The following is a 16,317-nucleotide window of genomic DNA, read 5'->3' as shown; positions in this document are numbered from 1 at the left end:
GATTGGGGCACCACTGGAATAAGCATTTCTGGAGGTCCCCACAGGAAAATGAGATGTGGGAGAAAGCTTTATTTGCATGGAATTACATCCCTCATGTTGCAAAGTCCCATTACCCTTAGTCTAGTCCTAGAAGGGTATTTAGCAGAGTTAGAAGCAAAGTGAGAGTCCAGAGTTTCCATTCCATGGTAGAGCTGGGTCCAGTGTAGCCTCAGGCAAGTCACAGTCCATCAGTCCATTGTGTGGGGTCCACATGGCCCTGAGCCACGTGGGCCAGTGCAGAGGAGGGCACTCCCTGCAACAAGAGAGCCAGGAGCCCAGGGGCACAAGAGAGAGGAAACTCCTTTGTTTAGGAGTTTAAATATTCAAAATCTTCCTGTGCTTGCAGTGGCCACACCTACTCTGACCAATGAGCTGCTCCCAGGTGTGACTGACAGACAAGTACCTTCCCTCTTTCATGGGCAAACATCTATTTGGCCTTCCCTTTGCCCCTTCCCTGTTAATCAATAACCATGTTATTTACAATGGTGTTGATCAACATGACCTCTTACCCAGAATATTTGGGTCTTGTGCCTTCTAATAGAAAAAATAAGTACAATAGAAAGATAAATTAACACAAGCTGATATTTTTATTGGTCTCTAGATTCCATCTGGAAATATACCACCATTTTGAATTAATCAAATACTTCTCTTTCTTTTTCTATATAGATATATCTTCTTATTACCAAACTGACCAGAAAAGTATACACATCTCCATGTTATGTGTTTTTAATAATCCTAGATTATTTGTTTCAGCCTTCCAGTTCTAAACTTTCATATTGAAATGTTATCAATTAAAAGATAAAATTCTGCCTTGGCTAGTGTGGCTCAGTTACTTGGAACATCATACACTGAAAGGGTGCAGGTTCAGGTTCAATTCCTGGCCAGGGCACATACCAAGATTGCAAGCTCAGTCCCTGGTTGGGGAGCATATAAGAGGCAACCAATCAAGTTTCTATTTCTCCTTTCTTCTCTCTAAAATCAATAAACATATCATTGGGTGAGGACTTTAAAATTTTTCTTAAAGATAAAATTCTATTTTGGCTTAAATTTTTTTAATTTTTTTTAAATTTTATTTCTAGCTCACTGAGATGTTAACACTGAGTTAACTTTTAGAGCTGATGTCTTGAGAATGTTTTGGGTTGAGTTGTTCAGTGCTGCATGAATGTTAGTCTGAATACTTGTTCTAACTTTGCCTTCTTCTCTGTCTGGTTCTATTATACCTCAGAACAATGGGCCATTATAAATGTTGCCTTTGAGTAGATTAAAGTTATAAAACAGAGCTGAGCTAATCAGATTCTGACACTGGCTTTTGAACATTACAATGCTTCCCCACCTTAAAAAATTCCCCACACAGATATTCCTACAGGTAACCTACAGTTATGCTCCCCAGACTGTAAAATCATTTTTTGAAGAAACAGGTTGATTTTCTTTAAAGAACCCAGTCATTAATTATTTAGTAAAATGAAGTCCCTTTTTGCAAGTGAATAATCAATTATCCTCTTTTAAATTCATTTTTTTTAAGTTGAAATTTGTCTTTCTGAGCTTTCTTAAATTGTGGACCTTTTACATGACATTTCAAATTTCCCTTACTTGATCAACTCTAGAAATGACTGACTTGATTCCCCAACTTCTGGGAATCAACTCTATTTTTCAAATTTCCAATTTAGCATCTCCTTCAATCACACATTCATTTGTGCTCACCTAAATGATTGGTGTATGTCAGTAAATTGTGCATTTTCTCTCTCATCCCCCCCCCCCCCCCCCCTCTTCTCTCCTCTCTCTCCTATGAGTCATTACAATTTCAGTAGGATCACAATAGAGAGTTCAGAACCTCTCGCCCACACCTCACTGTAAGCTAAAGGAACCAGGAGACAGCTTTCTCTTGTAAATGTCAAGTGTTCAACATGTCTCCTTTGGGGGCTGAATAGAAATGTAACCTTAGAAAAGTTAAGTCCCTGGGTCTGGGCAAAGCTTAGAGCACAGGCACACCTCATTATAGTGTGCTTTGCTTTACTGCAATTCACAGGTGTTGCATTGCATTTTTGTTTGTTGTTTTTTTACAAATAGAAGTCAAGACCCTCTACCACCAAAAAGATTACAATTTGCATTATTGTGCTGGTCTTGAGTCACACTCCCAGTATATCCAAGGTATGCCTGTATTCTGAGTCCAAAGTTGACTTTTGACTTTGCCTACAAGGGCATATAATTGGTTGTTCTAGCTTCCTCTTTTGTCCAATTTAACTCTCTGCAACACCAACTTTGTGTCTAATTTATTCTAACTGGGTAGGAAAACGCACAAGACAAACAGCTGGAGATTTTCATGTTGGGAGAGAGGAGTCTAGTGGTCTTCCTTCCAAGGCTTCTCAAATGCAGCTTCTCTTAAAAATCCAACAGGTCCCACTCCACATTGTACTTGTTACCAGTTCTGCTTGGTCAACAAGGGTCTGAGAAGGTTGTAGAAAACCCACTAGATGGCTTGTCTTTGGCTATCATTATGCCTTTCATGAGCACATCTCATGCATTGTGCCTTACTGAGTAAAAGCCTTACTGAGGTTTGGTAGGGAGGATTCCAACCAGAAATAAGCTCAGAAATCTAACCAAAGGTTTTTGTTTGTTGTTTGTTTTGTTTTGTTTTGTTTTTGCTGTTGGGATTATTTTGCTACATTCAGACAGATAGAGAGGAATGCATTTAGACAGATTGGCATGCTTTGGGCTGAAGATTTGACCAAGCAATTAAAGCCAGGAAGAGGAAGGAAGGCCAGGAAAAAGGGAGGGGGTGAAATCAAATGTGCACACTGTATTTCACTCCAGAAAGCAGCTCACAATTATAATTACCCACCTTGCTTTGCAGCTCAGAATAAAAGTGGCCTTGCACCAAACCCCTACCCAGGCAACTGTCGTGATTAAAAAGTACTCCACACCTTGGAGAACCGAAGAGACATGAGCATAATTTTAAATGCAAATTAAATTGAGGGGGTAGCGGAGAGAACACATAAAAGACAGTAAAACAAAACCTTTCAATTTTCTTAAATTAGCAGCCTAATGTGTTTTAAAGAACAGCTCCACTCAGATCTCTTTTAGGGGTTGCATTTCATCACAATAAAAAATGGGCAAATCCATCACCTTGCTCTGCTCAGTGCTCTTGAATTGGGATTGAAGGGAAAATTAGAAGCTGTTCTTTGGGCTTGCAGGCTCAGCATCCTGCATAGCTCTGCTTTATGCTCTGTGATGTCCTGTTGAAAGGGGCCAACAAGTGCTGGTGAGTACCTGCTAACTTTAATACTCTTCCTTTCATACATCTTTTTGGCTTTCCTTTCTTTTGGTGGGGGGTGGGGGGATCTCACAAAAGACCTATGATATAATTCGTCTTTTAAAAGCTGGGAAATTTCAAACAGCTTTTTAAGCGTCTTCCAGTGACTGATTCACAGAAGGCAAGAGAGTTATTTTCAGCCTAGATGCCGATGGCTGATCTTTGAAATTATTATAGCAGGAGAATGTTTAACATGAGCTAGCTAAAAATGACCTGTCCCTATCACCCTAGACAGCATTAGGGTAAGAAGTGGTGCCCCTAACAATTTCTAGACAACTTTCTTATCATATTAACTATTTAATCATGTAATTCTGTTTTAATTTCAAGTCAAACTGGGACTTGGAGCTATAAAAACATATTAAACCAAAACCATTTTTTAAATGACTAAGACACTTCTCTGCAAAAGAGATGGGCGGGGACAGGGAGATGCAGAATGGACCCACGTGATGGTTACATATAGATTTTAATGGGGATGGTTTTCTGCCAAAGTTTTACACAGGAAACCGGTCATTTTCTTCTTTCACAATAGAGGATACAAAGAGACGGAGGCTGGCGTCACCTTCTGTTGCTAAGGTAACATGCTCTGGCCATTTTATCTGGTAAAACAAGTCCAGTGGACGGTATACATTATTCATTGCTGTAACAAGCAAACAATCAAAATTGTTTACTTCCACCGGGAATATTTAGTGAGATCAAAGACTCTCTGGCTGAAATTGCTCCTGCTTTTATTGCCGGCAGTTAGCCCTTGATTTTCTTTTTCTTTTTGCAGTAAGTATGATTTGCTGTTGGGGTACCTTTGGGTATTTGTTAAAGTTTCCTCTTACCGGACTAGAAAGAGAAATAGCTGGATTAGCCTTCTGAACTTGATTTTAATGACTCTGTCTTGTTGATTCTTTCCAAAAGCATCCTGCAGAAATAGAGTAGTTCATCTGTGCAAGTGTCAGGGAAAGGCTACATATGCTCGAAGGCACCCACCAGGCTGAATGTTTTGTAGTGAAGTGGATTAGCTTCCTGACAGGCTAGTGCATGATAATATTATGGGGATCGTTGTAATTCTGAAATAATTGTCACTGCTCTACAGACCAGAATTCTTTCTTAACAGCAGCCCATGCCAGGGCTGAGCAGGTAATAATGCTGTAGCACTTTGTAAAATGTACTGAAGGAATCGCTATACAGGAAGAGATTCAAGGCGTTTTACAGCAAACATGTCAGCATGTGTCATAAATGCAAAGCATCTATAAGTGGAGGCTCTGATTCCCAGGCAATTCCTGCTGCTCCAGGGGAATCGGAGCTCCCTGGATTAATTGAGGATCAGTACTACGAAAGGCTGACACTTAATGATGCCGTTTATCAGACAGACCTTTAGAAAACGGATAGCATATGAACTTAACAGTATCTTTTCCAGTTAATATACAACAAGGAAAGACTGGTATGTTATCTCTCTTTAGCCTGGATCATCTGTTTTTCTCTGAGTGGGATAGATGACTTTAAATGAATGTTGGTTAAATGTGGCATTTTCTCACACAATAGGAAAGCTATGTTGAAGGGTGTTTATAGAATTGGATGTCAGTCAAATAATGGGATATTCAAATGAGATAATTTAAATATATATGTACATATATACTTATAAATGCATATTTGAGACTTTTAAAATCTATTTAACAGTTTAAAATACTGTGATTTTTTTCCTCTTTCATAGGCAAACAAATGACTATTGTGTGTTAAAACTCTGTTTTTGAAACATCAAGCATGGATTATCCCAAAATGGATTATTTCCTGGATGTCGAGTCTGCTCATAGACTCTTGGATGTTGAGTCGGCTCACAGACTCTTGGATGTCGAGTCGGCCCAAAGATTCTTCTACAGTCAAGGAGCTCAAGGTAATACATAAAATGGGAGAAAGGGAGGAAAGCATAAGTTTGAAAGGCATCGGGGATGCTCCCCCCCTCCACACACACACCTCTGATATGGCTGAGTTTGCAGGCACTGCACTTGCAGAGATCTAGTGCACCCTGGCCTGTCTGACTGAAATCCAGCTGCAATAGAGGCTCCTGAGCTAAGCCTCGAGTCTTGCAGCTGCCTTGTCTATTTTAGATGAATGTGGCCACTGCCTCCAGGAATGGCCAGTGCATTTTGGGGGAGTAGGAAGCATACCCATTCATTATGAAGTGCTACTGATGTGTACGTTTTTATTACATGCTTCAAGATGGTCAGTTAGGCTCCAGTTTACTTGCTCTCCTGTTCAAGGGTGCAGTTAGAATGTTTTCCCACCACATTTCATATTTTCTCTTTTCCATGGAATACTTAGGATATTCACTCAAAGCAACCTGATGATGGGCATATCCCAAATGGTGCAACGGATGCTCTGAGGAGAAGGGCAATGCCTGTATTCTTAATAGAAAAGTAGTTGAATTCTTGGAAGTCACAAGCAGAGCTGAGAGGGAAATGCTGTTTTGATAATGCTGGCTTGTTTCATGTTTAGGTTGTGAAGTACTTCACACAGAGCACTGATAATATTCTGCCCTGGCTTTCCCAGTGCTGTCTTCTAAATTGATTTTACCTCGCTCTCAAGCCAATTTCTCATGGCAGCCTTGAGGGCTTGCGAGATTCTTCCTTCTCTGTTTTCATTTTTCTGGGCACGATCCAGTCTTCTTAAAGTCAAGAGGGCTTGAAATTTATCTGGTTTATCTGTTTGTGTCAGTGCACTCATCAGCAGAGCCTAAATTCACAAAAGTGATATAATAGCTAACTGTTCATTCCTCTGCTGTAGGTAATTAGCATTGCTACTCTCAACCCCTTAAAAAGACATGAAGATGTTACTGAAGTAGGAAAAGGGTAAGAGACTGGCCAGGACCTTCAGCCTCCTCTGGGTCTGCAAGTCAGAAGATGCTAGAAGGAGATGGAGAATGGAAGACTAAAGGGAAAGGGGGCTGAGGCAGGGCTCAATGCCACCTCCAGACCCGGTGTAAACATTGCTGGGTATGGTCCATTCAATGTGCATGAGAGAATAATGTTCAGTGTGGAGTCACCCACCTGAGCTGCATAACTGTTGGCAGAAAGAGGAGGAGAGTGGCAGTTAATTGAAGATAATAAATGTGTCCACTTTGCCCTGCAGTTTTAAGATTTAAGGAGACTAAGCTGTGGGTTTTTACGGAAGGAAAAAAGGCAGGATGTGGGAGTCTCAGAGGATCTTCAGGCAGCCTGGTGGTTGTTGGCAGATGGAGCTGGGGGTGGAGTGGTCAGAATTGTCACCATCAGTGACTGGTTTAGCACTAGAGTTGGAATGACTAGAAAATGTATGGGAAGTGGTAGCATAAGCTACTGCTGCTTTCAGATATCACATTCATTTTAGGGTAATCAAAATGATGTTTCAGGCAAAGAAATTTGGACTTGTAGTAAGGGTGGAGGTTCCCTAAACATCATCTAGGTCTATTTCCAAAAATTCTGGACTTCCTGAGTCAGAAATCCAAGTGTAAAGCTTAGGAGTTTGAATTTGAAGCAAGAGCTCCAATGATGATGACCAAGGCAGCACATTTAAGAAGCAATCCAGCCAGTCTGGCTTCTCTCTTTTCACCCAGAACAGGAGCACTCTCCTGTCTTAGCGGCAGGGTAATGCCGTGGTCCAGGATAACAGCCTGGACCCTGACAGCCCAGGTTCAAATCTTGGGTCTGCCACAGTGAAGTGGGGCCAATTAACCTCTTCTGCAAATAACAGTGCCTAATTTATAAGTTCTTAAGTGTATTAATGAAGTAAGATTTTAAAGGGCTTAAAACAATTTTTGTAACATAGGGAATGTTATACAGAAGCAAATGAATAAAATAAACATCTCTGGCAAAAGGCCATCTCTGCCCTATTTGAAATGTCACAAGGAAGCCACTGCCTTTCAAACAAATGTGGTCTGGCAGGAGTTTAACTTCCTATTTTGAGTAAAGTTTTTTAAGTAAATGTTAAAACGCATTGATCATTTTCTTGCCTCATCAAAACATAACTTAGAGAAAAACTGAAAAATGGTAACATTCTGTCTTGGTACTCACCATCTACCTAGTCCTTTTTTCACTTGAAAGAGCCCCTTTTCCTTCTAACGCCTCATCCAGAGCCTCGCCACCTAGGACTGAGCACCCCCAGAGTCTTCGTTCCAGGCCCCTGTGGCCTCCATATTGCAGTTGGTCACCGCACTGCTCCAGCCCCTCTACACCGGCTTCCTTCCACTTGGCACAGATTCCACAGTCTTTCCTGGATAACAAGCCCCTTGGCCTGATGAATGTCTCCAAGTGAATGGGCAGAGGCCTGGGGACCGTGGCTTGAACCCCTGTCTTTCTGACCCAAATGTCCATGCTTTAGAGCAATGGCTAACGCCCACCTCTTACCACTGGCAAGGCTCTGAGGACCAGGGCAAGGGGGGCAGCATGGTGGCTGGCTCTTGAGAAAGGCATTTGAGGCCATTGGGGCCTTGTACTGCTGCTGAATCACAGCATGTGGTGCTCTCTCCTTGGTCAGCCCCACCCAGGAACAGAGGGACGTCCGTAAGGCCAAGTAGCCCCATTGTGGGTGACCTAGGATGTGATCAGCTAAACTAGAGTGTGATTATTACCTTTTGAGTTGTCTACTCTAGAGCTCATGCAAATATTTCTACAGATTGATCAAGTGTTCTTACACATACAAATACTTCTAAAGGTGAAAGCAAGAATATATGAGTTTCATTTCCCATATTACCATTCCTGTACCAATTTATTTACAAATTCATAAACTTCTTGGAAACCAACTGCTTCTTTATTAATTACATGCAAAATGGTTATCCAAAGCAACAGTACCAGAATTGTAATGTTTTAGACCCTATTATAGTTTTTCAATTATTCTTGTAAAGTGGTAAGTGCCTGTCCCTAAGAAGAGGCTGTTTCTAGCTAGTAAGAGCAAGAGGAATCCAGGAAGGTGAGAAGAAAAAAGAAGGAAAAGGCTATTCATTCTATCATGGGACAGATTCTCCTGGACGTCCCAGAGATTTTCAAGTCAGTCATCTGTGTTGCTGAGTAGCACAGCTTATTATTGTCTCCAACCTTCACTTTTCCTTGGTTTGATCCTGAGGCCGGGAGGATGATCCCATGTCTCCAGGGATTCTGCTTTGAAGCATGCTATGTCACAGAGAACAGAAAAAAGCCTAGATCACTTGTGCATCCCCTCGGTGAAGGATGCTCTCCCAATTAATCTATGGGTGCTGTGTCCACAGTAAATCCTGCATACACAGAAGGGGTTCTTTGAATGTCCACATTAACTTTAGAGGAGATTCTGGAGGTGGAAGGTACACAGGGCATAAAGATCAGCCATATGTTGACATCACATCACCTGAGCTCACCCATCTGTCAGGTTCTGACAATGATATCTCATTTACTCAGCTTCAGGCTCTAATTTATTTTACTGAACCATTGAACTGGGAGGGAAGTCATATTATAAAATCACAAAATTAGCATCATGGGATTTTCAGGTTGAAATGGACATTTTGGACCAGTGATTCTCTTGGCCCCTCCCTAAACCAAGTGAAATGGAATCTGTGAGGGCTGTGCCCAGGTCCCAGTGCTGCGTTCTCAGCAAGCACTGGGTTATCCTGATGAGCGCTGACCGTTGAGAACCACTGTTGTGGATCATTAATCACTTACTACTCAGAGTGCAGTCCCAGGCTAGCAGCATCAGCTTTACCTGCCAGCTGGTTATAAATGCAGAATCTCAGGCCCCACCCCAGACCTAGAGAAGCATTATCTGCATTTTAACAAGATTGCCAGGTAATTTATGGTAAGTTGGAGAAGCAAAGATAGAGTCCAGTGCACACTACAAACAGCTGGCAAGCTTTTATGAACTCAAGGCTGGAGTTCCACAGCAGACCAATCCACTCAGTCTTTGGAGGAGAGCCCCGAACCTGAGAATGTTTTTAATTGTCCTCGGTGATTCAAATATGCAAACAGGGCTGAGAACTGCTGACCTCCCATTTTATGGAAAAGGAGGTTTTAGCATATCATGCAAATATTCTTACCTGAGTATCTTTATCTTCCAGGTCTTTCCTTATAAATGAATCAAAGCCATTGGAAAGATTCAAATTAAGTTTTGTTTTTTGTTTTTTTAAAAAAAGATTGACTATGTATCTGTTCTGCACTATTTATTGTCTCCATTAATCCAGAAAGAAATTTTGGGAAAGAAGAATTATGATGCTCATTTTGCAGATTAGAAAAGACTATACATTTAAAGAGAAGCATAGCCAGGATTTGAATACAAGTACAGTATATCCGATTCCAACAACCCCACAGGTAATGAAGGTAACATTCATGACCAAATTACAGGACGGGAGATGTTGAAGCTCAGAGTGGTTCGGCCACATGCCCAAATCACACAGCATATAACGAGAAGGTGAAAACTAGAACCAGATCTCGTCTCACCACACACACCTATGCCCTTCCCACTGTGCTAGGTTTCTCTTTTAAAAGACCATCAAAATCCTTAGACCTTTACATTACCTTCAAAAAGGAAAATACATTAAAAGAGATCAAATTGACTGAAGTCACTAGGCAATCAAATTTATGACTCGTGCTCACAATTTCCCCTCTTTTATCATTTTAAATAATTCTTGGCATTAGAATCAGGTGCTATAGTCATTGTGACTTGATCAAAATACATGTTTTCTGTCATCTCTATTGTCTTGTTCAACAAAGGGAAATGCCAGTTTTGACAACTGATGAATGCCACAGCGAGCAGCTAAGAGTCTCTTCAAGTTGCATTTGGAAGTAGAGAAAAATTCATCTAACCCCCCCTTCTCAACCATTTTCCCCCACTTCCCAACTGCCTCCCAGCTCTACCTTTAGCCTACGCTGTGAAATCTGTTAGAACAGCTGTTTTTCCACCTTTAGCTTTGACTTCAATGTATTCTAAAGCTAAACCGTAAACCTCTGGGACTTCTTAAAAGGGCCCCAAAAGACAAAGACATTTGGAAGCACTTAATTATTTGCAAATCATTGCCAATAGTCAACCTCACAGACTGTGTTCATGCTATTTTCTTTCTTGTGCTTAATGTGAGACCCAACCCGGATGTCACCTCCTCTGTGAAGCCTTGCCTAACTTCTCCAAGTCTCTCTTTTGAAGCCTTCTGTCCAGCCTTATTGCAGCATTATCATACTGAATTATTCTGCTTTCACTACTTATTAGATGCATGAGCTCACACAAATGGTTTCACTTCTCTAAGCCTCAGGGTTCCAATCAAAATGAATATGAGGCTAGCTCTGAGTGTACAGAAGTTTTTGAGAATTAAGGGAATTATGCCTATAAAGTGTTTAGTACATTCTTCATTATTATTGGTTAGTTATTGATGCTATTGTTTAGTTATTACTTAGGTGTCTGTTGCAATCCTAGATCATGATAATCTCCTTAAATGTCATTTTTCTGGGTGCCTAGTGCCATCCCTGGTATACAGTAGAAGCATTAAGATTTATCATATGTCTCTATTGAACTGAAGGAAAGAAAATGCTTAAATCTACATTACAAAGAGAGACTTGGTATTCAGGGAGAGCATTTAAAACCTTTAAAAAACTACATCTTTAGTTGAAAACAGTGAGTCTGCTTAAGGCCAAAGGGAGGGACAGGTTAAAATAATGTTCAAATACATAGAGCTGCAGGAAACAGCAGAAAGTTATCAACTCTTCAATATCTCCTATAAAACAGAAGAAATTTAAGAATCGAAAGCAACTAGAGAATAGAGCAGGAGGGAACTAGTATACTATTGATGAGAGTTAACCTTTTAAAATGTATTTCCAGGGATCCCCAAATAGCACCCTTTTATAAAAGCTTTTTAATATACAATAGTCTGTGAAGACTGAGTTTTTATTCTGCCTAAAAGTAAATGTATGGAAGAGGTGACCACTTGATATTTGCTCTGATTAACCGAATTGAGATCAATTCAAAAGCTGCTCTGAACATGTTCAGGAAACCAGCTCTGAGCTACACCTTAGCTGAGATCCCTTTTCCTTTCCTTCTTTAGATCTGGCCTGCCTGGTCCAGTTCTTACAATTTTTGGCTGATTAATCCTCAAACCAGCTAGCATTCACGCTCCTGCTTCTGACCAGACTCAAAAGGAGGTGGCTGTGGATACCCCTAGAAGCCCCACACCTAAGACGTGCACTTTGAGCACAACTCACTGCAAGCCTGGCCATGGTGTTTCTAGGATCCTTGCTGAGTCGTGCCCGGTTAATTCTAATCAGTAGTATACCAGTTCCTTCTCTGTGTCTTTAATATAATGGTCATAGATGTGGCTCATATCTGAATTTGCATATCTAAATTGCTCCATAAGGACAGAGGTGGGAACAGTGATTACAAAGCCACTGGATCCCTGTTTGGGGCATGATTGCCAATTGAGTTATAACCCTTTGCGTTCACCAATCTCATTGCTCCTGCTTGCCCTTCAGAGTTCTGCTACAACCTTCACAGCAAAACCAGCCACATCTTCTCTGTGCCCTCATGGTCATGTCCTAACCACGCAGTTAACATGTAATCACACTGTTTCCCAGACCCTTGTCTCCATGAAGTGCTTCAGAGGACACTTCTCTGATGGTTGACAGCCTTGTTTGGATGGTGCTTAAGTCATCATCCGCAATGAATACTTGTTTTTTTGGTCTGCTCGCTGTGCTTCACTCACCGATGACAAACTTAACTACCAAGCCTTCCTTCCTAACCTCCCACACACTCCCTTTTAGACCTCTAATTGCTTACACCCAGGCTCTCCAAACCCGTGTTTAATACAGGGAACATTTTGTGTGAAAAAGAGCGTGAAGGCAGATCAAAAGGAAAAAATATTGTGCAGATAGGCCAAGGCAGATCAAAAGGAAAAAATATTGTGCAGATAGGCAGCCTGCCAATTCCACCCATATGTAGATGACCATGAAACCCCGCCGTCCATTTCTGGAGGGTGCCCCTGAAACAGTACATGGAGTCACATTCTTACTACTGACAATTCATCTGCAACTGGCCTTCTGATGCTCCTCATGCCTTTGCCCCCAGCAAACATTAATGTTTGCTGTGTCACATATTGTGATTCAGGGCTCATATGTAAAGTAGGGCTTGAGGAAAAGAGACAGAGGATGAGAGAATGAGAGGCAGAGAGGAAGAAAAGCATAGGAAAATACAATGAAATAATTCCAATCAATTAATAACTCCTACTCTCACGTAAGACATATGGGAGAGTGGATTAAAGATGCAGCCACACACAGCATAAACAATTTGCAGGTGCTTGGGAAAGAATTCTCACTCCTCATTTGCCCAAATAAATCTGTTCTACCCCAAAAATGTTCAGAACCATGCTCTGTGCCTGAGCTGGCAGATGCAAGGATGGGGAGTCTAATCCATCAAAATCAGCCCATGGCTGATACCACTTTTTATATTTCAAATAATATCTCAGTACACAGTCAGACCCACACACTCACACAATACCACTGAATGAATATTTCAGAAATTCTAGTAATGAATAGATTATTTTACAGATCTTTATATCATTTTTGTAAAAGCAAAATGGGGTAATATTAAACCATTTGGGAAAAAAATTTGAAAAGTCAAACTTATGGAATTATTTTAATATTTTTATATTTTCTGTCACTTTCATACACATTCACATTTTACAAAGTGCAATTATGGCATATAAAAAATTGGGAGTAGAAACGAAATTTCTTCCAGAACTGGGTAAAAAATGTCACAGTGTTTTAGGGCCTGGACTTCAAAGTAACACCAGATCCAAGTCAAACTATGATTTTCCCTTTTTAGCTTGTGACATTAGGCAGGCTATTTCATCTCTCTTTGCCTCACTTTTTCCTTTTGAATGCAAATGATAACAATGTGTTCTTAACCCAAAGGGTTATTTTGAAGAGTAAATGAAACAAAATAGCATTTCACAAACTGCAGTACAATTTATGATTTTTCAGGTAATACATGAACTCTTTTATAATAATAACTAGTAGCCCTGGGCATGAATCCGTGTGCGAGTAGCTCGCTGCCACTTGCCTCAGCTGGCCACCTGCCCACCGCTGCTGGTAGCTCTCCACTGCTCGTGGCTTGCTGCCCTGCACTCCTGTAGCTCTCCACCACTTGTAGATTGGTCATGGCGTTATGGCGTAATGGATAATTAGCATATTCCTCTCTTATTATATAGGATGTATTTTTCTCATTGTGTTTTAGAAAAATATAAATGCAAAGCATTTAACTGAAGTATAAAATCTATAACTAGACATCATGTGGGCTACTTAGAACAAGGGGTAAAATAGGCTGACTAAAGTCCATTTAAGGAAAAACATTAAGTAAATAATAATGCAGAAGACAGATATAGCAAAATCCATAAAAGTGATACAAGGGATGACTAAAGTTTGGGAACCAATAAATATAGAACACTAAGCAAAATGCGATATACCTAATGCATAATCAATAAGTGTTAGCTCTTATATTGATTCTATTTTAATTTTGTCAAGCCTCAGAAGAAATTGGCAGGGCCTCAGCTTCCCTGAGAGACACCCCCACTCCTGTCCCATCTCTTATCTCCTTTGCCTCCATTTATTCCTAATTCAAATGGCTAGACCAGCAATTTTCAACTGGTGTGCCACAAGAATTTTTACACCAGGCAATACCTAACCATTTAATCCAGGGCACTGACCTCTTTTCTCTTAGATTGTCAAATAAAAAAAATGACAACAGCTGTCCAGTGTGAATGTATCCAAATTATACCTTTTTTTTGTCAGATCAGTCAAAATATATTTTTGGTATGCCACAAAATTTTAGTATTAGTTTATGTGTGCCCTGAGATTGAAAATGCTGAAAATGGCTGGTCTAGACCCTTTGGAAATGTGAGATAGTCTTAACACACAAGAAAAAGCATCAAAACTTTGAGTTTTAAAATAAAATTGCTAACAAATCTGAAAAGAATCCTCTTTAAAGTTCTGCTGCTGGGAACTTTTTTCCAATCTTTAAAACATTAGCTAAACTGTACTGATCTCTGAATTTACAGCAAACTAGTTTATCAGAATGTGGCTTCCTGGTAGTAGTAACATAAATGAGTCAGAATTTACCTAGAAATGAGGAAATAGATTTGGAAGAATTCACATCAAATCATAGTTCTCTTCATTTAAAGAAAAATTGATTCCTTAAGAAAAACATGGTAATGTGAAGAAAGCAACATCAGAAATACCTGGAAGATAATTCTATCCCAAACATTAAACAGCCATCTGACTGGCCTTTGTTTTTCTATTTGCAAAATGATAACAAGTGCAGTAGTATCATTATGAGGATAAAATGACATAAAGTAATAAATGTAGATCAATACTAGAGTCTCAATAAACACTGAAGGAATGAATAAATTGCCACAATAAGGAAAGGAAAAACATTCATTAAGTAACTGTTGTCTTCAGGAAGCTCAGGCAATCTCATACAACAAAAAGTGCTCCAATAGAAGCAAAAACAGGATATAAAAGGGTAAAGGAAAGAATTCAGAGGAGTTGATGCCGAAGCTTCATCCTGGAGTTCACACAATAGCGGGGCACTTCTTGCAGGAAAAGCCATCATGTACATGTCTCTCTAAAAGCAATTCAGTATGACTGGATCATCAAGTGTAAGCAGGTGAAGGTGATACCTGAAGTGGGAGAAAAAGTGAGTTCAGGGAAGGAGACTTTGAGCACCTGATTAAGAATAAATGAACAAACACATTAGAAAGAGATTCATAGGTACAGACTGATGGTTGTCAGAGTAGGGGAGGAGGGTTGGGAGACTGGATGAAAAGGTGAAGGGATTAAAAAAATACAAATTGGTGGTAACAAAATAGTCATAGGGATGTAAAGTATAGCATGGGGAATATAGTCAGTAATCTTGTCATAACTATGCATGGCGCCAGGCAGGTACTGGAACTATCAGGGGGCCGCTTTGTAAAGTATGTGATCGTCTTATATATGATGTACACCTGAAATCAATATAAAGTAATGAATGTAAACTGTAACTGGGGAAAAAGAATTTTTGAATCTATTAATAGGAAACAGAATATTTGAAGGGGTTTTAAAGCTGAAAGAGAGTCCCTAGGCCAGTTGTTCTCAAACCTGTTACAGGTCAGAAATGCACAATCTACAGTCTCATACCTGGTGTTCTGATCAGAATCTTGGGGAGTCAGGTGTGATAATCTGGGTTTTTCTTATCTTTAAGGGTTTTTTTTGTTTGTTTTATTTTCACAGTAGATAATATGAGATTTGGAATATGAGACCCACTGACTAGTCTAACTCTTTACTTTTATAGATGAAGAATATAGAGCCCAGAGAACTAAATGAATGAAAAGGAAGAAAAATCCAAGATTATATTAATTTACAATTCACTGTTGGTTAAACACTAGTCATGTGCTGGGGATTCATACTCAAACAAATCCCCTGGCCTCAAGGAATTAACCATCTAATGTAGAGACAGATAAATAAATCAATAATTTCTGTTTCAAAAGATAAATGCTGGGAGAATGTTCACACTGGGAGTTTTGTAAGCACAGATGAGGGCATCCAAATCAGACAAAGACATGTTAGTGTGTGTATATGTGTTGGGAAAGGAGTTCAATGCACTTCCAAGTTAGTGTCCAAGAGGAGATGCTAATTAATCTGCCTTTAAGTTCGACTTAGGCAGGAAATGGCATGTGATAAGGCATGAACATATCTATATATATAAAAAGCCAGTGACCAGAATGCCATAAAGACTGGATGACTGGTCGCTATGACGCCCACTGCGGCCAGTGAAGCGGCTGGATCAGGGGGTGGGGCCGGCCAGCCAACCTCCCTCAGCCCCTCCCCCCAGCTGGCCTGCTCCTGATCGGACTCTCCCACCCCAATCAAGGGTGGGGTGGCTGGCCAACCCCCTTTCAGCCCTTCCCCCTGGCCAGCCCCACCTCCAATAGGCCCTCACCACCCCAATCAGCCCACAGCCCCTCTCTGGCC

The 16,317-nt window shown here is 40.4% G+C and overlaps 1 protein-coding gene across 1 annotated transcript in view; it reads left to right on the top strand.

Moving 5' to 3' along the window:
* Nucleotides 1–5,098: 5,098 nt before the first annotated feature.
* PHACTR1 (phosphatase and actin regulator 1) overlaps nucleotides 5,099–16,317 on the top strand; it is a gene marked incomplete at its 5' end in the record, with an annotated part of 573,950 nt that continues 562,731 nt past the window's right edge. The window contains one exon of the mRNA XM_080657408.1: nucleotides 5,099–5,228. Within this exon, the coding sequence (XP_080513534.1) occupies nucleotides 5,099–5,228 (130 nt within the window). The remainder of the gene's footprint in view (nucleotides 5,229–16,317) is intronic.

This window comes from Plecotus auritus, assembly GCF_963455305.1.
Source record: "Plecotus auritus genome assembly, chromosome: 2".
Lineage (NCBI taxonomy): Eukaryota > Metazoa > Chordata > Mammalia > Chiroptera > Vespertilionidae > Plecotus > Plecotus auritus.
Note: the sequence above shows the minus strand (reverse complement) of the source record. Positions and strands in the feature narration are given on the sequence as shown.